The sequence below is a fragment of the Scyliorhinus canicula genome, chromosome 2 (genome assembly GCF_902713615.1).
Source record: "Scyliorhinus canicula chromosome 2, sScyCan1.1, whole genome shotgun sequence".
Classification (NCBI taxonomy): Eukaryota; Metazoa; Chordata; class Chondrichthyes; order Carcharhiniformes; family Scyliorhinidae; genus Scyliorhinus; species Scyliorhinus canicula.
The window spans coordinates 131,542,721-131,564,458 of record NC_052147.1 but is presented as its reverse complement, the minus strand read 5'-3'; the positions used below and the strand labels follow the sequence as shown (position 1 = coordinate 131,564,458).

Below are 21,738 nucleotides of genomic sequence, written 5' to 3'. Positions count from 1 at the left end.
TTTTTTTAAAAAGATTGACAATCAGATCATTAATAAATAAGATGTTGCATCTTTTGCATTCTGTTTTTAAAGTTAATCGTACATATTTTTTAAGTGACTTGCATTCATTTGCAGCTTTGTACTTTCCTTGGTAATGATGTGCTGTTTCGAAATTGTGTTCTAGGCATCCATTCCAAAGACTGTTTTGATTCCAGTGGCAATTCCTATTTCAAAGTCAACGGTTTCCAGATTCCGCAACAGTGTTGAGGGTCTTAACCAGGAGATTGAGCGAATTATTATCAAGGAGAGTGGGGACAAAGAAGAGCAGATGATGATTGTAAGTGTTTTTTTCATCTAGAGCGCCATCTGGTGACAAGCTGCTAAAATAATTCAGACTAAATGCATTGATATTTAGCTTGTTTAAATATACGTGTTGTGCAGTTAAAGCAACAACATTGATCAAAAATTATTCAGGAAAGCACAGGGCTTGGTAAGTATCTAAACTGAATAATTGTGGTGGTGTATGAGAGATGTTTTCTGCCTGGGTAGATTTGCTTTTATAAATATTGCAGACAAGATCAGTACTGAGATATTGAACAAATTTCAAGCTTAGTACTCTGTTACTGAGAACTGTGGCGCTGCAAAATTTCACCAAAATGATCTGACTTGTTAGGGCTGCCCCTATTTTCTGCAAAAGCAAAAGTGGGCTGGGATAAGGTCACCCATGTGCCAAACATGAGCAGACCCTGTTGAAGCATACACAAAACATGGGGATCAAAAATCTGATTTTAGTTATCTAGTTTTCAGATACATTGGTAGCAGCCCCAAACCCCCAAAGATTGTCATTGTACAGTTTATGGACAAAGTTACAGTAAAAATCAGTTTGGGATATCTATTTTAGTATTGTGTATGTCTGTTTTAAGTTGCATCCTTTCAGACAGCTCAAAGGCTTAGAATTGATGCTGGTACAGGAATTAGAGTTGATTCAGTGTCTTACATATATATTCCAGCAGTGACCTCTAATCACCTAAGGCGACATATTTTCAATGGTCACCCTTGATCATAAAATCCCTACAGTGCAGAAGGGGGACATTTGGCCCGTCATGTCTGCACCGACTCTTTGAAAGAGCACCCCACCTCGGCCCAATCCCTAGCCCTATCCCCGTAATTCCACCTAACCTTTAGCCACGTTGGGGCAATTTATTATGGCCAATCCACCTAACCCGCTTAGCTTTGGACTGTGGGAGGAAATCCATGCAGACATGGGGAGAATGTGCCAACTCCACACTGACAATCACCCAAGATCAGCACGGCAGCACAGTGGTTATCACAGTTGCTTCACAGCTCCAGGGTCCCAGGTTCGATTCCTGGCTTGGGTCACTGTCTGTGCGGAGTCTGCACATTCTCCCCGTGTCTGCGTGGGTCTCCTCCGGGTGCTCCAGTTCCCTCCCACAGTCCAAAAATTGTGCAGGTTAGGTGGATTGGCCAGGCTAAATTGCCCTTGGGTTAGGTGGGGTTACGGGGATAGGGTGGAGGTGTGGGCTTAGGTGGAGCGCTCTTTCCAAGAGCCGGTGCAGACTTGATGGGCCGAATGTCCTCTTTCTGCACTGTAAATTCTATGATTCTATGAACCTGGGTCCCTGGTGCTCATTAAAGGCCTTCGGCTTTTATGACTTGAATGTCATCTTATTTTTAAAAACGTTTGTTCAGAATGGCCTATCCCTTGTTAAGTGCTGTGTCTTATCATTCATTAATCTCCACTGACACACCACCCCCAATTATTTTTAATTCCTTCTCAGAATCCTTTTACACCAGACTCTGCTCCTGTCTCCCCACAACCCAAAGATGTGCAGGTTAGGTGAATTGGCCATGCAAAATTGTCCCTTAATTGGAAAAGAGTAGTAATTGGGTATTCTAAATTAATTTTTTAATTAAAAAAAAATTATTTAAACTCACCTTTCATCTCTTGTGACACTTTATTTTTCCCTAACTATTCCATCTGTCTGTGATTCCCATCCCTCTTTTTAAAAAAATTTTGAGTGTCCAATACATTGTCTCCAATCGAGGGGCAATTTAGTGTGGCCAATCCACCTACCCTGCACATCTTTGAGTTGTGGGGGTGAAACCCACGCAAATGCAGGGAGAATGTGCAAACAGCACATGGAGAGTAACCCAGAGCCGGGATTGAACCTGGGACCTTGGTGCCATGAGACAGCAATGCTAACCATTGCGCCACTGTGCTGCCTCCCTTCCCTCTTTAACCTCCTATGCTGTTCCATTGCAAATCCTAAGAATTGCTTCATCGCCTCCTGCTGGTCACCTCTCTGTGCACTTCCCAATTTTAGATCTTAGTCGCCCTTGGTTTCCTGTAAGATTCTTTCAGTAGGCATCATTGACATTAAGCTGTCAAAGTTGAGCTCATTGAAAAGATTTCAATTTCCATTTTGTGTTTGGTCTCTGTTCTGCCTGCCAAATTGAGCACAATACTTGCTTTGGGAGATTCCTGCTGATCAGGAAAGAAGGGATTTTCTTTCCCCTACTTATGATCTTCTTTCTCCTGGCCCACCCTTCATATTTTGACACTTCCATTCTGTTGCAGAACCATCACAGTCCAAGTACTGTGGAACAGTTGAACCATGAAGTGAATTCCGCATTGACTACAGTGAGAAATATTTGTCATGTTTTGTGACTTGTTTTTAACTAATGTACAATTGGCAGAGGAAGTCCATACTAGTCAGGAAATCACTCAAATGTTTCAGGCCCCATAGAGACATGCTGAATTACTTGGTTCATCAGCACATCTGGCTGTGGCAAATTTGTGTTGCCATTGAGAGTGACTTTGATTCCACCGATGTGTATCAAAACAATTTTTTGATTATGCTGAACTACTACTTCTTGAAAGTAATATAGGGACACAAATACTTTTATGGTTCTTGATCAGCAAGTCAACGGTCATGACTTTAAATCACAACACATCAAATTGTTCCCTGGCCTCTTTGTAATGTCAGTTTTGGAATATATCTATCGGTTTTAATAGTGTGTTTCAGAAAATATTTTTATTAATTTTTTTAAAATATGTTTTTATTGAGGCATTTGTATATACACATCAACCACAACCAAAAAGAGAGCAACAGGAATTCAAGTAACAAATAAATATCTAACACTCCACCCTCCCTGCTGCTATCCTCAACCTTCCTGACCTTTTTTTAAAAACAGCCCACCACCCCCACTTCTGACATCTTAACTATTCTCTAAGCATCTCCGGGCAAACCCTACCACAGTCCCCGTCAAGGCGAAATTGTTCTGTTCCAACCTGAGAAATTCCACGAGGTCGCTCACCCACACCCCCAGTTTCAACGGCCCCGAGTCCATCCATTCCAACAAGATCTGTCTCTGGGCTACCAGGGAGACAAAGGCTAGCACACTCTCACCCCCTGGACTCCCGGGCCTTCCAACACTTCAAAGATCGCCACTTCTGGACCTGGGACCACCTCCACCCTCAACACCTCAGACATAATGTCAGCAAAGCCCCGCCATGATCTCTCCAGCTTTGGACAGGCCATGAACATGTGGACATGGTTTGTGCGCCCACCCGTGCACTGCCCACACCTGCTCATTCTGGCCACCCTCATATGTGCCCTGTGGACTACCTTGAATTGAATAAGTCTAAGCCTAGCACACAAAGAGGATGCGTTCACTCTCCTCAAAGCCTCCCCCCACGGCCCAACCTCCAACTCCCTCCCCAGTTCTTCCTCCCACTTGCGCTTGACTTCTCCTATCGGGGTGTCCTCCCAGTCCATTAATTCTTTGTAAATCTCCGACACTCTGCCCTCACCCACCCCTGTTTCTTACGCCACCTTGTCCTGCAACCCCGGGGGGGCAGCAGGTCGGGAAAGGACGGCACCTGCTTCCTCACATAGTCCCTTACCTGCAAGTACCGGACCCATTCCTGCTGGGCACCTCATATTCCTCTCCCAGTCCCTACAAGCTCGAAAAACTGCCCCCAACAAATAGGTCCCTAAACCACTCAATCCCCGCCCGCCGCCACCCCCTGGAAACCCGTGTCTCGCCCACCTGGAGTGAACCTATGATTCCTGCAGATCGGTGCCCAAACCGAGGTCCCCTCGAGTCCTTACATGAGGCTGCCTCCATCCACTCCCATACCGACCCCTCCCCCATTACCCACTTCCTCACCATGGCTTTATTTGTTGCCCAGTAATAATTCATGAAATTTGGCAGGGCCAGCCCACCACTCCCACGTCCCTGCTCTGGCAGCATCATCTTCACCCGTTGAGCTTTACCTGCTCACACAAACCCCAAAATCAGTGCATTAACCGCCCTAACAAAAGCCTTTGGAATAAAAATCGGAAAGTTATGGAACACAAATAAAAATCTCGAGAGAACGGTCACCGTCACAAATTGCACCTGCCCCGCCAACTACAGTGGGAGCACATCCCACCTCTTAAAATCCCCCTTCATTTGACCCACCTTCGTGCTGAATTCAATTTATGTAGCTACTCCCATCCCCACACTACCTGGGTACCCAGATATCTGAAACTCACTCCCACTACCTTGAGCGGCAGCTCACCTAGCCTCTTCTCGCCAGGATCAGGACGACCTCACTCTTCCCCATGATTAATTTGTACCTAGAGAACTGGCCGAATTCCTCCGATATGCCCATGATCCCCCCCCAATACCTTCCAGTGGGTTTGATATATAGAGCAATAAATCGGCTGCTGCTGCCCCCGCGCACTATCCCCTGCCAAACCCTTGCCGCTCCAAGTACCATTGTCAATGGCTCTATCGCCAAGACAAACAGCAGCAGAGAGCATGGGCATCCCTGCCTCGTCCCACGATGCAACCTAAAATATCCCAAACTCACCCAGTTTGTCTGCAAACTTGCTGCCAGCGCCCAGTACAACAACTGGAGCCAACCCACAAACTCCTGCCCAAACCCAAACCGCCCCAGCACCTCCCACAAGTAATCCCATTCCAGCCGGTCATAGGCCTTCTCCTCGTCCGTAACGACTGTTACCTCCACATTTCGTCCTTCCAGGGCATCATTATAGAACAGTACAGCACAGAACAGGCCCTTCGGCCCTCGATGTTGTGCTGACCTTTGTCCGAAACCAAGATCAAGCTATCCAACTCCCTGTCATTCTGGTGTGCTCCATGTGCCTATCCAATAACAGCTTGAAAGTTCCTAAAGTGTCCGACTACACTATCACAGCAGGCAGTCCATTCCACACCCTAACCACTCTGAGTAAAGACCTACCTCGGACATCCTTCCTATATCTCCCACCCTGAATCTTATAGTTATGCCCCCCTGTAACAGTTACATCCACCCGAGGAAATAGTCTCTGAACGTCCACTCTATCTATCCCCCTTATCATCTTATAAACCTCTATTAAGTCGCCTCTCATCCTCCTCCGCTCCAAAGAGAAAAGCCCTAGCTCCCTCAACCGTTCCTCATAAGACCTACCCTCCAAACCAGGCAGCATCCTGGTAAATCTCCTTTGCACCCTTTCCAATGCTTCCACATCCTTCCTTAAGTGAGGTGACCAGAACAGCGCACAACGTTCCAAGTGTGGTCTCACTCGGGTCATGCAGCATAACCCCACGGTTCTTAAACTCAAGCCCCCTGTTAATAAACGCTGACACACTATAGGCCTTCTTCACGGCTCTATACACTTGAGTGGCAACCTTCAGAGATCTGTGGACATGAACCCCAAGATCTCTCTGTTCCTCCACATTCCTCAGAACCCTGCCGTTGACCCTGTAATCCGCATTCAAATGTTTCCTACCAAAATGAATCACCTCGCACGTATCAGGGTTAAACTCCATCTGCCATTTTTCGGCCCAGCTCTGCATCCTGTCAATGTCTCTTTGCAGCCGACAACAGCCCTTCTCCTCATCCACTACTCCACCAATCTTGGTGTCATCAGCAAATTTACTGGCCCACCCTTCAGCCCCCTCCTCCAAGTCATTGATAAAAATCACAAATAGCAGAGGACCCAGCACTGATCCCTGTGGTACACCGCTGGTAACTGGTCTCCAGTCTGAAATTTTTCCATCCACCACCACCCTGTCTTCTATGTGATAGCCAGTTACTTATCCAACTGGCCAAATTTCCCTCTATCCCACACCTCCTTACTTTCTTCATGAGCCGACCATGGGGAACCTTATCGAACGCCTTACTAAAATCCATATATACTTTAATAAACGGCTAATATTGGCCGACAGATGTCTCCCCTTTACAAACCCCATCTGGTCTTCCCCTATCTCCCGGATGCAAAGTCCTCAATCCGTGAGCCAAGATCCTAGCCAGCAACTTGGCATCCACATTCAGCAATGAAATTGGACGGTACGACCCACACTGCACCTGGCCCTTATCCTTCTTTAAAATTAAGGAAATCGAGGCCAGCAGCAATGTGGTGGGAGATCCTCCTTCTCCTCATTTAATGTTTTTACCAGCAGGGACCCAGGTCCCCTAAGAACTTTTTATAAAATTCCACCAGGAAGCCATCTGGGCCTGGGGCCTTCCCCGCCTGCATCGCATCCATCACCTCCACCAATCCAATGGGCGCTGTCGGCCCCTCCACCAGGTCGTCCTCCACCTTGTGAACTCCAACCCGTCTGAAAAATGCGTCATTCCCTCCAGCCCAGCCATGGGATCCAAATCATATAGCCTCTTGTAAACATCCTCAAATACCTCATTCACTCACAGCAGGTTGAAGACCATATTACCCCTCCTATCCTTCACCTATCCAATCTCCCTCGCCACCTCCTGCTTCCTCAATTGGTGTGCCAACATCCGACTCGTCTTTTCCCCATATTCATAGACTGCCCCCCCCCCCCCCCCCTCCCCCCGCCTTCCTCAGCTGCCCCACCGCCTTACACATAGACAGCAGTCCAAACTCCATCTGAAGTTTCTGCCGCTCTTTCAACAGCCCAGCCTCCGAGGCCTCCGAATACCACCTATCAACCTGCATGATCTTGTCCACCAACCTCGCCGTCTCAGTCCGCCCCGGCTTGTCCCTATGCTCCTTTATCGATATAAACTCCCTCCTGACCACTGCTTTCAGCGCTTCACGTAGTGTGTCGTCCGAGACCTCACCAGTGTCCTTCAACTCCACATACCCCCGAATAGTCGTCCTCATCCGTTCACAAACCTCCCCATCTACGAATAATCCCACTTCTTTTTTTTAATAACAATTATTTTTTTCTAATTAAGGGGCAATTTAGCGTGGCCAATCCACCTAACCTGCACATCTTTGGCTTGTGGGGGTGAAATCCACGCAGACACGGGGAGAATGTGCAAACTCCACACGGACAGTGACTCGGGGCCGGGATTCGAACCTGGGTCCTCAGCACCGTAGACAGCAATGCTAACCACTGCGCCACCGTTCTGCCCCAATAATCCCACTTCTAACCTCCACTGCGGGCTCTGCCCCTCCCCCGATCTACCTGCAAATTTACCCAATGTGGCGCATGGTCCGAGACCAGAATCGGTGAGTACACCGAGCCGACCACCCCAGCCAACAAAGTCCTATCCACCACAAAGTAGTCGCTTCGGGAGTACATCCTATGTACATGGGAGAAGAACAAAAATTCCTTCGCCCTCTGCCGACCAAACCTCCACGCGTCCACTCCCATGTGCTCCATAAATCTTCTCAATTCCCTTGCTGATACCCTCCCAATCTCGGCCTCGACCGATCCAATTTCGATTCAATAACCGACCCCTTAATATCCCCATACCATTATCAGCCGGTGCAAGTCCAGGTCTGGGATCTTCCCCAGCACCCGCCTTATGAATTCAACGTCGTCCCAAAATGGGGCCTAAACGTTCACCAGGACCACGAGCATCCCCTCCAATTTTCCATTCACTATTACAAGTCTTCCCCCTGAGTCTGCTACTATATTCCCCACCTCAAACGCTACCAGCTTATTTATTAGGACCACCACCCCCGCATCTTCATATGTAACCCTGAGTGGAAGACCTGACCTACCCACCCTTTCCTTAGCCTGTTCTGATCCCCAATATTTGGGTGTGTTTCCTTCAAGAATGCCACATCAGCCTTTCAGCTCATCAAATGCACAAACACACGGGACTTCCTTGACCAGCCCATTCAGTGCTCTCCCATTCCACATTCCATGTGATCAGAGGGACACCCCGTCCCCCCACCCCTCTTGCCGATCAACCATAGCCCCTCTTGGGCCAGTCCGCGTCACGCAATCCTCCAGGCCCGCTCTTGGATGTCCACCTTCATCGACCCCCCCCGCGAATTGTACTTTCAACACCCCCACTCCTGTCAGCAGTCATCGTGTGTCTCTTCCCCCCCCCCACCCCCACAAACAAAACAACAATCACAACCCCAACTAACACACTAATCATCTGCTCATCCCCCACTGCGTTCCTGTGAACTAGCCTATCCAGCTAGACTGGCAGCCCCCACCCATGGCGCCTACATCCTACCTGAGTCTCTTTCTCCCCCCGCCCCCCCACACACTTCCATGGTGCAAACAACGATAACAATAAAAAAGAAAAAAAAGGAGAATAACACACTGAGAGAGAAGAAAAAGGTGCACTCACCCAGCAACTCCTCGGAGTACAAAAAAAAGGTTCTCCTCCGGCCCCCCACCCCCAAAACAAGAAAGTAACAACGATAACAGTTTTTAAAAAAAATAATAATTTACAGCAAGGGGGGCAGAGAGAACCAACATCCCCTCACACCTCCTCCAAAGTTCAATATCGTCCTTCTCCTGCCAGTCCATTGTCTCTTTTTAAAAAAAAACTCATCGCCTCCTTCGACGTATCAAAGTAATACTTGCGACCATTGTGGGTCACCCAGAGGCGGGCCGGTACAACATCCTGAACTTTACCTTCTTAAAGAGGGCAAACTTTACTCGGTTGAAACCCGCTCTCCTCTTGGCCAGTTCTGCACCCAGGTCCTGATATACCACCAGCTCGTTACCCTCCCAGGTACATCTCCTCATTCATCTCCTCTCTAAAACCTTCACATTCTTCCTAAAGTGTGGTGTCTAGAATTGGGCACACTCCTCCAGATGAGGCTCGACTGTTGTTTTATATAGGTTCATCTAACCTTGCATTTATATTCTATGTTTCAGTTTATAAAGTCCAGGATCCCATCAACCTCTTTAACCATGTTCTCAGCCTGCCCTCCCACTTACAAAGATTGTAGATGGCATGGTGGCACAGTGGTTAGCACTGCTGCTTCACGGTACCGAGGGCCCGTTTCGATCCCAGCTTCGGGCCACTGTCTGCGTGGAGTTTGCAGATTCCCCTTGGGTCTCGCCCTCACAACCCAAAGATATGCAGGGTAGGTGGATTAGCCACGCTAAATTGTCCCTTAATTTTAAAAATAATAATTGGGTACATTAAATTTATATAAGAAAAAAATACTTACAAAGATTTTATGCACATATACCTCCAGGTCTCTCTGTTCCTGCACCTCCTTTAGAACTGCACCTATTAGTTTATATTGCCTGTCCTAATTCTTTTCAAAATGTACTACTATTTTACATTAAATTCTATTTGGCCTTGTGTCCGCCTACTCCATCATATTACCTGTGTCCCCATGTACCTTCGTGCAGTCCAAAAAGTAACATTTTACCACTACACACTTGTCAGCCATACTTGCCACCGTCTTTCCTTTTGTTCAATGAGCCTTCACTTTGCAGACAAGCTAATATGAGGCACTTCATCATTTGCCTTTTGGAAGTCCATATACACCATGTCAACTACATTACCTTCACCAATCATTGCTGTTAACTCATTAAAAAACTCAATTAACTAGTAAGCCTAGCTTCTTTCTATCGTATGCTTTGTGTTGATCTCCAAACTCGTCACTGAAAGAGTCCGCGTGATTTTCTGAAGTTGACCGAGTGTAGACCACCTAAATCATGGACTGTTATTTCTAGGATTTAATAAGATGCAAGGATAGGCATCTAAAAGTTTCAGAAGTCTTTGCAATAGACATGTTTTCACTGATTTAAGCAATGGATGATGCTGGAAATTGTTGTTAAAATTATGTTCTTTAAACCTAGAAATATATCATGCAAGACACTTGATTTCTGCTTTTACCCAATGTACCCGATGTAATCTAGAAAGACTATTTTAACCTATTCAATAATAGCCATTGCAAGCCTGGCACTGGCAATTGTTTTTTAAAAATATTTTATTGAGGCATTTTACACATCAAACACAACCATAAATCAAAAGAAGCAAACTGGGCTGTAAATAAGCAAAACAATTCACATACCTTTTTAAAAAATAAATTTAGAGTACCCAATTCATTTTTTCCAATGAAGGGGCAATTAGAGTGGCCAATCCATTTAGCCTGCATATCTTTGGGTTATGTGGGCGAGACCCATGCAAACACGGGAGAATGTGCAAACTCCACACGGACATTGAGCCGGAGACGGGATCGAACCTGGGACCTCAGTGCCGTGAGGCAGCAGGACTAACCTACTGCGCCACCGTGCTGCCCTACAGCTCAAATACCTAATACCCCATCATCCCCACTGCCCTAACATTTTAACTGCTTTCAAAGAAGTCTGTGAACGGCTACCATCTCTGGGCAAACCCCTCCTCGGACCCTTTCAAGGCGAACTTTATCTTCTCCAGCCTGAGGAACTCTGCCAGGTCGCTCACCTACACCCCTCGTTTTGGGGCCCCAAGTCCCTCCATTCCAGCAAGATCCGTCTCCAGGCTACCAGAGGGGCAAAGACCAGCACATCGGCCTCTCTTGCGCCCTGGACTCCCAGGCCTACCGACACTCCAAAGATCGCTACTTCTGGACCCGGGACCACCTAACCTACAACACCTCAGTCATAACTCGGCGAATCCCTGCCAGAATCCCCCAAGCTTCGGACTGGCACAGAATATGTGGACTTGATTCGCAGGCCCACCCGCATACCACCCACACCTATCCTCCACCCCTTCAAAAGACCTACTCATCCTGGCCACAGTCATATGTGGCCTGTGGACCACCTTGAACTGAAAAAGACTAAGCCGAGCACACAAAGAGGATGTGTTCACTCTCCTCAAAGCCTCCCCCAACAGCCCATCCTCCAACTCCCTCCCCAGCTCATCCTCCCACTTGCCATGATGTGGTGATGCCGGCGTTGGACTGGGGTGAGCACAGTAAGAAGTCTTAGAACACCAGGTTAAAGTCCAACAGGTTTGTTTCAAATCACTAGCTTTTGAAGCACTGCTCCTTCCTCGGGTGAATGAAGAGGTAGATTGCAGAAACATATATATAGACAAAGTCAAAAATGCAAAACGATACTTTGAATGCAACTCTTTGCAGGTAATTAAGTCTTCACAGGTCCAGACAAAGTCACTGGAGAGAGGGATAATCACAGGTTAAAGAGGTGTGAATTATTCACACCTCTTCGAAGCTTACCCAAAGATCAGAGGCTAAATGCCCTTGACTGCTAAAGTGTTCTCCGACTGGAAGGGACCATCCTGCCTGGTGATTGTCGAGCGATATCCGTACATCCGTTGTTGCAGCATCTGCATGGTCTCGCCAATGTCCAAGGCTTTGGGGCATCCTTTCCTGCAGTGTATGAGGTAGACAACGTTGGCCGAGTCGCACGGGTATGCACCACGTACCTGGTGAGTGGTGTTCTGACGTGTAATGGTGGTGTCCATGTCGAGGATCTGGCACGTCTTGCAGAGACTGCCATGGCAGGGCTGTGTGGTGTTGTGGTCACTGTTCTGAAGGCTGGGTAGTTTGCTGCAAACAATGGTTTATTTAAGGTTGCGCGGTTGTTTGAAGGCAAGTAGTGGGGGTGTGGGGATGAACTTGGCAAGATGTTCGTCTTCATTGATGACGTGCTGAAGGCTGCAAAGAAGATGACGTAGTTTCTCTGCTCCGGGGAAGTCCTGGACGATGAAGGGTACTCTGTCGGTTGTGCCCCGTGTTTGTCTTCTGAGGAGGTCAGTGCGGTTTTTTGCTGTGGCGCATTGGAAATGTGACCGATGAGTCGAGTGCCATAACCCGTTCGTACGAGGGCATCTTTCAGCGTCTGTAGATGTCTAGTACGCTCCTCCTCGTTTGATCAGATCCTGTGTATACGGGGGGGCTTGTCCATAGGGAATAGCTTCTTTAATGTGTTTGGGGGGAAGCTGGAGAAGTAGAGCATTGTGAGGTTATCCGTGCGCTTGCGGTAACGCAAAGTGCTGAGGTGACCGTCCTTGATGGAGATGTGTGTCCAAGAATGCAATCTATTCTGGAGCATAGTCCATGGTGAGTCCTATGGTGGGATGGAACCTATTGATGTCATCGTGCAGTCGTTTCAGTGATTCTCCACCGGGGTCCAAAGGAATAAAATGTCATTGTGTATCTGGTGTAAAACGTTGGTTGAAGGTCCTGTGAGGTGAGGAGTTCTTGTTCAAACTTGTGCATGAAGATATTGGCACATTGGGGTGCAAATTTGGTCCCCGGGGCTGTTCAGTGTGTCTGGATGAAGAACTTGTTGTCAAAGGTGAAGACGTGATTCAGAATGAAGCGGTGAGTTGCAGAATTGCGTCTGGAGATTGGCTGTTGTCGGTGTTGAGTACTGAGTCTGTATATATGTTGACTTTGTCTATATTTATGTTTCTGGAACCCACCTCTTCATTCACCTGAGGAAGGAGCTGCGCTCCGAAAGCCAGTGATTTGAAACAAACCTGTTGAACTTTAACCTGGTGTTGTAAGACGTTTTACTGTGCTCACTTGTGGTTGACTTCTATCGGGGCACCTTCCCAGTCCATCAGTTTAAAAAAAAAAAACATTTTGTTAAGGCATTTAGAAATTTTTAACAACAATTTCAAGAGGAAAACCAACAACATAAGTGACACCCACCCAACCAATAACCACACCCAGCCAACATGGCTTGTATACACAGTTCTTCAGTCCCCCACTAACTAATCCTGCCTCGACCATCTCCCCCGAACACCCTCCTCCCTAACACCCGCCCCCCCCCCCGCTTTGTATCTGCTGACAGCTTAATTTTTCCTAAAGAAGTCGATAAACGGCTGCCACCTCCGGGCGAACCCTAACATTAATCCTCTCAGGGCAAACTTGATCTTCTCAAGCCTGAGAAGCTCGGCCATGTCACTAACCCATTTCCCCAATTTTGGGTGCTCCGAGTCCCACCACGCCAATAAGATCCATCTTCGGACTACCAGGGTGGCAAAGGTCAAAACATCAGCCTCTCTCGCCCCCTGGACTCCCGGGTCTTCCGACACACCAAACGTCACCACCCCTGGATTCGGAACCACCCGTACCTTCAATACCGTGGACATGACATCGGCAAATCCTTGCCAGAATCCACTATGCTTCGGACATGGCCAAAGCATGTGGACATGATTCGCGGGCCCTCCCGCCCACAGCCCACACCTATCTTCCACCCCTTCAAAGAACCTGCTCATACTGCGCTCTGTGGACCACATTGAACTGTATCAGGCTGAGCCTGGCACACAACGAGAATGCGTTAACCCTACTCAAGGCTTCCTCTCACAATCCCTTCTAATTCCTTTCCCAACTCTACCTCTCATTTTCACTTTATTTTTTTTCATAAAATAAAACGAACGTTTATTGGAGCCCATTCCATGAGCTCTTTATGCCCCTAAACTTGTGCCCCTCCATGATGCTGCTCCCACACCGACCCCTCCCCCATTACCCACTTCCTGATCATTGCTATGTTCACCGCCCAATAGTAGTTCCTGAAATTTGGTACGGCCAGCTCCAACAGCACCTTCTTTGCCCACGGGGTTTTACCCGCCCATACAAACCCAGAGATCACCGTGTTCACCCTCTTTTTAAAAAAAAAAAGTCTTTGTGATAAAAATAGGCAGGCACTGAAATGCAAACAAAAACATCAGGAGAATCGTCAACTTTACCATCTGCACCCTCCCCGCCAGTGACAATGGGAGCATTTCCCACCTTCGAAAGTCCTCCTTCATCTGCTCCACTAACCGAGCCAAATTCAACTTAGGTAGCTGCTCCAATTCCCATGCCACCTGGATTTCCAAATACTGGAAACTCCCTCCCACCACCTTGAACGGCATTCCCCCAATCTCCTCTCCTGCCCCTTCGCCTGAATCGCAAAGACCTTGCTTTCCCCGACTGCATAGCCTCCAGCCCCTCCACTTCAAAGAGCCCAATCGGGCCCCCTAGCCCTCCACCAGCACTTGTCCCACCCTTGGAAGCTTCATCCCCTTCACCCCCACTGGGTCCAAGATCGTGTTCCCCCCCTCTATCCTTCACTTTGCCTTCATATCTCCCTCGCCATCTCCCGTTTTCTTAGCTGCTGTGCTAACATCCTACTGGCCTTCTTCCCATGTTCGTACACCGCCCCCCTCGCCTTTCCCAACTGCTCCACCGCCCTCCATGTAGATAGCAATCCAAACTCCTTCTGCCGCTCCTTCAACAACCCCACCTCCGGGGCCTCCGAGTACCTCCTGTCTACCTGGAGAATCTCCTTAACTAGTCTGTCCATCTTCGCCTGTTCAACCTTCTCTCTGTGCCCGTATCGAGATAAACTCGCCTTACTGCCTTCAACGCCTCCCATACCGTGGCTGCCGACACCTCCCCTGTATTGTTTATTTCCACATATCTCCGAATGGCCTCCCTCGCCCTCTCACACACACTTCCTCCTCCGCTAATAGTCGTACATCAAATCTCCAGCGCGAACGTTGGCCCCCCTCCTTGCTCACCTGTAAATCCATCCAGTGTGGGGCATGATCCGACTCCACTATCGCCGAGTTCTCAACATCAACCACTCCCGGCAGCAAAGTCCAATCCATGATGAAAAAGTCAATCCTAGAGAACACTTTGTGAACATGGGAAAGAAAAGAAAATTCCTTCGTTCTCAGCTGCCCAAACCTCCACGGATCCACCCACCCCACCTGTTCCATAAACCCCATTGCAGTCGCTGAAGCCCTCCCTGTCCTCAAACTCAACCAATCTAGCCATGGATCTATAACGGTATTAAAGCCCCCCACTCCCATAATCAGCCGATGCTGGTCCAGATCAGAGATCTTCCCCAATACCCACCTCATAAACTCTACATTGTCTCAGTTTGGTGCATAAATGTTCACCAGCAACGCTGGTATCCCTTCCAACTTCCCGCTCACCATAACGTATCTGTCCCCCAAGTCCGCCACTATACTCCCAACTCCAAACACCACCCGCTTATTAATCAGAATCGCCACTCTCCTTGTTTTAGAATCTCGCCCCGAATGGAATACCTGCCCTACCCACCCCTTTCTCAGCCTAGTCTGATCCACCAACCTCAGTTGTGTCTCCTGTATTATTGCCACGTCCGCCTTCAAGCTTTCCAGATGCGCAAACTCACGGGCCCTCTTTACTGGCCCATTCAACCCTCTCACGTATCATGTGATCAGCCTGGTCGGGGGCACTCTTTCCCCCGGCCGATAAGTCATAGCCCTTCCTAGCCCAGCTCCCAGCCCGCTTCTCGCACCACTTCAAGCTCGCCCTTGGGCGCCCACCGTCATCGACCCTCTCCCTGTTGCCTTTCGTCAGTCACTCCCCTGTCAGCAGACTTCTTCCCCCCTCCCTACCGCCTACCCCGTAACAAAATAACAGTCCCAACCCCCAAGAAGACACTTGCCACTGCTCGCCCCCCACTGCATTTCCGTGAGCTGGCCCGCCCAGCTAGACTGGTTGCCCCTGCCCATGGTGCCAAGCAGACTATCACCCTCATTGTTTCCCCTCCGCACTGCTTGACCATCCTCCCTGTGCAAACCTTACAATCTCCAACAAACACAAAGAAGAAAAATCAACCTGCTATCCCCTGCCAAGAACGAAACAAACCCAAAACAGAACAGAGCAACGGCCCCAAACATAGTGCAAAAGTGGTTCATACAAACCGGAAGAAAACCAAAATATAAACACTCCCTCTTTAATGACCTCATCTCCTGCCAGTCCATTGTCTCTAATAAATTCCATTGCCTCCTCTGGCGATCCAAAGTAGAGTTCCTGGCCTTCGTACATTACCCACAGACATGCTGGGTACAACATGCCGAACTTCTCCCCCTTCTTAAAGAGGGCCGAATTCACCTTGTTGAAGCTCGCCCTCCTTTTGGCCAGCTCCGTACCCAGGTCCTGGTTGACACGCAGCTCGCTGCCATCCTATGTACAGCACCTCGTCTGCCTGACCCACCTCATAATCTGTTCCTCATCCAGGAACCGGTGCAATCGCACCACCATCGCCCTCAGTGGCCCGTTTCTCTGCGGCTTCCTCTTAAGCGCCCTATGCGCCGGTCCACCTCCAAGGACCGAACGAATGCTCCTTCACCTAGCAGCTTCTCGAACATTCTTACCACATATGCACCGGCATCCGCTCCTTCCGGCAGGCCCACGGACCTCAAATTCTGCCTGCGCGACCTATTCTCCAGGTCCACCACTTTATCCTGTGGCCTCTTCTGTTGATCTCTCCTCAACCCCATCTCTGCCGCCATCGAGGCGAGCTGCACCTCGTGCTCTCCCACTGCCGCCTCCACCTTTTGAATCGCCTGGCTCTGGGCCTCCAACCTCATTGCAATTTGGTCGTTCCCTGCCTTTATAGGATCCACCACCCTGGCCAGGTCCTCCAAGTTCTCCTTCCACTGCTGGGCAAACGTCTTGTGGAGAAAGGTCACTAACTGCTCCGTCGCCCACTGGGCTGGCAGGCTCGGACCCTACCCCTTCGCCATCTTCCCCAGTATCGCAGACTCCACTCCAGCTTTCGACAGTTGTTCCTTCCTTTTTCGACTATTTCTGGTCCACTAATCCATAAACCGGTGGGATACTTTCTTCTTCCACCCCCATCTGCGCCTTTTACGAACACTCAGCTCCGCCGTTATCCGGGGAAAAGGTCCAAAAAGTCCACCATGAGCGGGAGCCACCAAATGTGCAACCATGCACTCCATATGTTATGGTAGCCACAGGAAGTGAGTCCATTAGTGTTTTGTAGATCTCCGACACTCTTCCCGCACCCACCCCTGTTTCTTGTCTTATAGTCCCCTGGGGTGGCAGATAGGGAAAGGACTGCTTCCAAACAGAATCCCTCACCTGTAAATACCGGAACCCATTCTCGGCAGGCAACTCCAATTCCTCCACCAACCCCTCAAAGCTCGAAAAGCTGCCGCTCACGAATGGATCCCCAAATTGCTCAATCCCTGCCCGTTGCCACCCCCCGAAACCCCTCCATCTGGCACCCCTGGAGCAAACTTATGATTCCTGCAGATGGGTGCCCAAACCGAGGCCCCCTCCAGCCTCTGGTACTACTGCCACTGTCCCCACACCCTCAGGGCTGCCACCACACCGGGCTTGTGGAGTACTTGACCGGCGAGAACAGCAGAGGCGCTGTGAAAAGTGCCCTCAAACTCGAGTCTTTACAAGAGGCTGCCTCCATCCTGTTAGCAATTCCAACCCTTTACCTTTCCGATCACCCTCGTTGCGTCCTGCTTCCTCAGCTGATGTGCCAACATCCTACTCACCTTTTCCCCGTATTCATAGACCTCCTTAGCCTTCCTCAACTGACCTCCGCCTCACCCGTGGATATCAGTCAAAACACTATCTGGGGTTTCTGTGGCTCCCTCAACAGTCCCGCCTCTGAGGCCTCCGAATACCTCCTATGCAGAATCTCATCCACTAACGTCACCATCTCCGCCCATTCCGTCTTGTCTCTGTGCGCCCGTATTGAAATGAAGTCGTGTCCCCCCTCTCTCTTCTCTTTTCCCCCCCCCCCCCCCCCCCAATTCACCTGCATGTCCACACAATGCGTCACATGGTTCAAAACCACAATTGCCTAGTGCTCTGAACCGACCACCCCCGCCAACCAGATCCTGTTCAACACAAAATAGTCGACCCGGGAGCGTTCCCTATGCACATGGGAGGAAAACAAAAATTAATTTGCCCGCAGCCTCCAAAACCTCCAAGCGTCCACTCGCCCCATACACTCCATAAATCCCCGCGCCCCGATTCCGGGCTCGACCGATCCAATTTCGGCTCAAGAACCATGTTAAATTTCTCTCTCTCTCTTCCTCCTCCTCCTCCCCCCCCCCCCCCAAAACCTCATAACCTCTCTGTCACCCCGGTTCGAGGTATAAACATTCACCAACACCACTAGCACCCCCTCCAATTTTCCACTCACCATAACGAACCTCCCCCCGGAGCCTGACACTATGTTCCCCACTTATTTATCCAGACCGCCACCCCCTCATCTTCAGATCCAATCCTGAATGAAAGACCTGCCCTACCCGCCCTTTCAATAGCCCAGGTGCATTTCCTGCAAGAATGCCACATCTGCCTTTAAGCTACTCAGATGCGCGAACACACATGTGATCAGCCTGGTTGGGGGACACCCCCACCAGTTGATCAACCATAGCCCCTCCTGGGCTGGCCCGTGTCCCGCGCCTCATCTGGCCCGCCCTCAGATGTCCACTGTCATCAACCCCTCCCACATCATATTTCAAAAGCCCCTCCCCTGTTAGTAATTCCAACCCCCGTCGACACTCTAACCACCTGCTCAATCCCCACTGAGCTTCCATGATGTAACCCACCCAGCTAGCCTGGCAGCCCCCACCCATAGTGCTTAGCCTACCCAGCCTACCCCGCACTGATCTCTCTTTCCCCCCCCCCCCCCCCCCCCCCCCCCCCCCCCGCCTGCTCATACACTATCTTGGTGCAAACAACAACATCAGCATTCAAAGAACCCCCTCCACGGAAGAACAAAGGACAGTGGCCTCCAGAAAGAACCAGATCAGAGCCCAGCGCACTCACCCACGACTCTCCCCCACCCCCAAAGCCCCCCCACCCCCCGGGGGATGAAACAAACCCCCCAAGAAGAAAAAGACAGTGTTTTGGGGGGGAGGGGGGAGGAGAGAGAGAGAGAGAGAGAGAGGGGAATACATCGAATCTCCCCAAGCACCTCCTCCAAAGTTCAATGTCCTCCTTCTCCTGCCAGTCCATGTCTCTCTCAAACTCCATCGCTTCTTCCAGGGTCCCAAAATAGTATTCCCGACCATTGTAGGTCACCCAGAGGCAGGCTGGGTACAGCATCCCGAATGTCACCCCATTCTTAAAGAGGGCAGCCTTCACTCTGTTAAAGCCCCCTCTCCCCTTGGCCAGCTCCACTCCCAGGTCCTGGTATGCTCAAAGTTCGCTGCCCTCCCAGATACACAGTCTTGTCTGCCTGGCCAACCTTGGGATGCGTTCCTTATCCAGAAACGGATGCGACCGCACCACCATCGCCGTTGGCAGCTTGTTACCCTCATCATCAGCGCCCTGTCCGCCCAATCCACCACCAGGGGCTGTTTGAAGAACCTCCTCTCCCAGCATCTTCTCCAACATCTTGGCCACATACAAGCCAGCGCCCACTCCCTCGATACCCTCTGGCAACCCCACAATCCTCAGGTTATGTCTCTGGGAGTGATTCTCCAGATCCTCCACCTTTTCCTGAAGCTGCTTCTGGATATCACGCATCCCCCCATCTCGGCAGCCAACGAAGTAAGCTGCTCCTCATGCTCCCCCACCATCTTCTCCACATTCTGGATCACCTGGCCTTGAGACCCCAACCTCAGCTCCATGAGGTTGATCCCTGCCTTAAGCGGATCCACCGTCCTCGCCAGGTCCTCCAAAGGCTCCTTTCTCTGCAGGGTGAGCTTCTTGTTCAAGAGGTCCACCAGCGGCTCCATAGACCACTGAGAAATCTGGTTGGGCTGATTTCTTACCATCTGCCATCTTCTTCTGTGTCGCAGGCAAAGTTCTTGCTCCAACAGATCCCTTTACTGAAAACCACCTCAGTCCATGAATCCCTCCACTGGTGGGACAAATTCTTCTTCCACCATTTCTGCAACTTTTTCCATTAAAACATTCACCTGTTCATCGGAGAAAAGGCCCCAAAACACCGCCACAAGTGGGAGCTACCAAATGTGCGACCACTCACACCATGGTCACCACCAGACGTCCGGCACTGTAATTGTAGTGATCAATAAAGCATGACACAAAATACATTGACTCAACATTGAAGTATGTAGTCTTGAGCATAGATTATCTTATTGGCATCAATACGCCGAAAAAGACCAGGCAGAACACTGTTCTCAGTTTATATATGTTATGTGGTGATGTGCCTCAATTTAATTCAGTTGATCGAAAAAATATATTGCAAATAAATCACCAAATTGAAGGCAAGACAGGAGACAAATATTAAAAAGCAACGTCTTTATGAGAGTTGCTTTTGTTTATCGATTTATCACTGCTAAACTAATTTTCAAGGGTGACAGCCATTTAGGTGTTAGGTTTGAAACCCAGCAGACCACAAAGCTTTAATTTAGACTGCATTTGCTTCCTATGGTTCCATTTGCAAGGCAAAGTAGTTGCAACATATTGTGCACAGTATTTCATGATTTTTGCTTTGCTGCTTTTTTTAAAGCGGCTCTTTTTTGCCAAGTAAAGATCCAATTTCTTTTACTTCAGCGCACCTGTTTCCCTCCAAATGAGAGGGTCTTTAATAAGTTGAATAACCCAGCTGAGCCTAACAGCTGCACAGCGAAGCAATACTGAAACCAGCCTTAGTGCTGGCACAAGTCTCAGCAGATGGATTAGGGAGCATCTCTTCACTGCAAGGCAAGACAATTTTGTTTTGAATCAATAGCCACCGATTCCAAGCCACATACCTTCAACCCACTTTATTTTGTTTTTGAAATTTTTATTACTCTAGCTGTTTATTTTATGCTTTCACTGAGTTGCACAAACTTCATTTGGCCCTTACTATGGTTGTCAGAAGATGCGCAGTCCTCACCTTATGGCACTGATTGTCTGTATTGTACAAAAGTGTGAAGCCTGCTGCACACTCAACATGAGGGATATGGTGGACTCTTTAATGACTGTATCTGTTCTGAAATTTTTTTCCAGTGCAGGAATGCACTGTTGTCCAGCTGATTACAAATTCACTCTTCCAGGTGACAGCTGGAAATGTGGGCTGGGAACCTTCACCATGATATATTTCCATGTTAAGGTGCATTCTATGTTGGCTTGCACAGGTTATGAACAAAATATGGAAGTCGGGCAAAGAGTTGAGGGTCTTTAGATCCTACACGTATTTATATTCCTACCCATAGGATATGTTGAGGGATATGACTTTTGATGAACCAACACATGTTCTAATAAAGTGGCCTCACCAGGATTATGCATGTAGGCACGATTGGCTCAACTGTTACAGTTGAATACCCCATTCTTATGCACTGTTGATGATAATGGCCATTCAGACCCAGTATAAAAATCATTTGATACATGTAGACTGTTCCCCTTTTCCAGATATGCACTGTGCACACAAACAGGACAAATCCGTCCAAACTAATTATCACCCCAAAGTGATGCAAGTGTTGTCAACAGTGGTTATCCACCAATCATCTATTCCCCATGTTCAGTTTGGGTTCCACCAAGCTGCAGACCCCAATAAAACCTTGTTCCAAATATGGATGGGAGCTGACTTATAGGTGAGATGATCTTGACTGCCTTTGACATAAAGGCACCATTTACTGAATGTGGAATGAAGGAACCGTTGGGAGACAAAAGTTTTAGTATGGATTGGGGTGGAAACACTCCACTGGTTTGAATCCTATCTAGCCAAAGAGGAGGATTGTGGAATCAGCTCAGCCCTGGGATATTGCTGGAGAAATTCCTCCGGGCAATGTACTAGACCCAACTATCTTCAGCTACTTTAATGACCTCGAGGTAG

The 21,738-nt window shown here is 48.9% G+C and overlaps 1 protein-coding gene across 1 annotated transcript in view; it reads left to right on the top strand.

Moving 5' to 3' along the window:
* LOC119958402 (protein FAM117B-like) overlaps positions 1-21,738 on the top strand; it is a 238,812-nt gene that overhangs the window by 183,627 nt on the left and 33,447 nt on the right. The window contains 1 exon segment of the mRNA XM_038786919.1: positions 164-316. Within this exon segment, the coding sequence (XP_038642847.1) occupies positions 164-316 (153 nt within the window).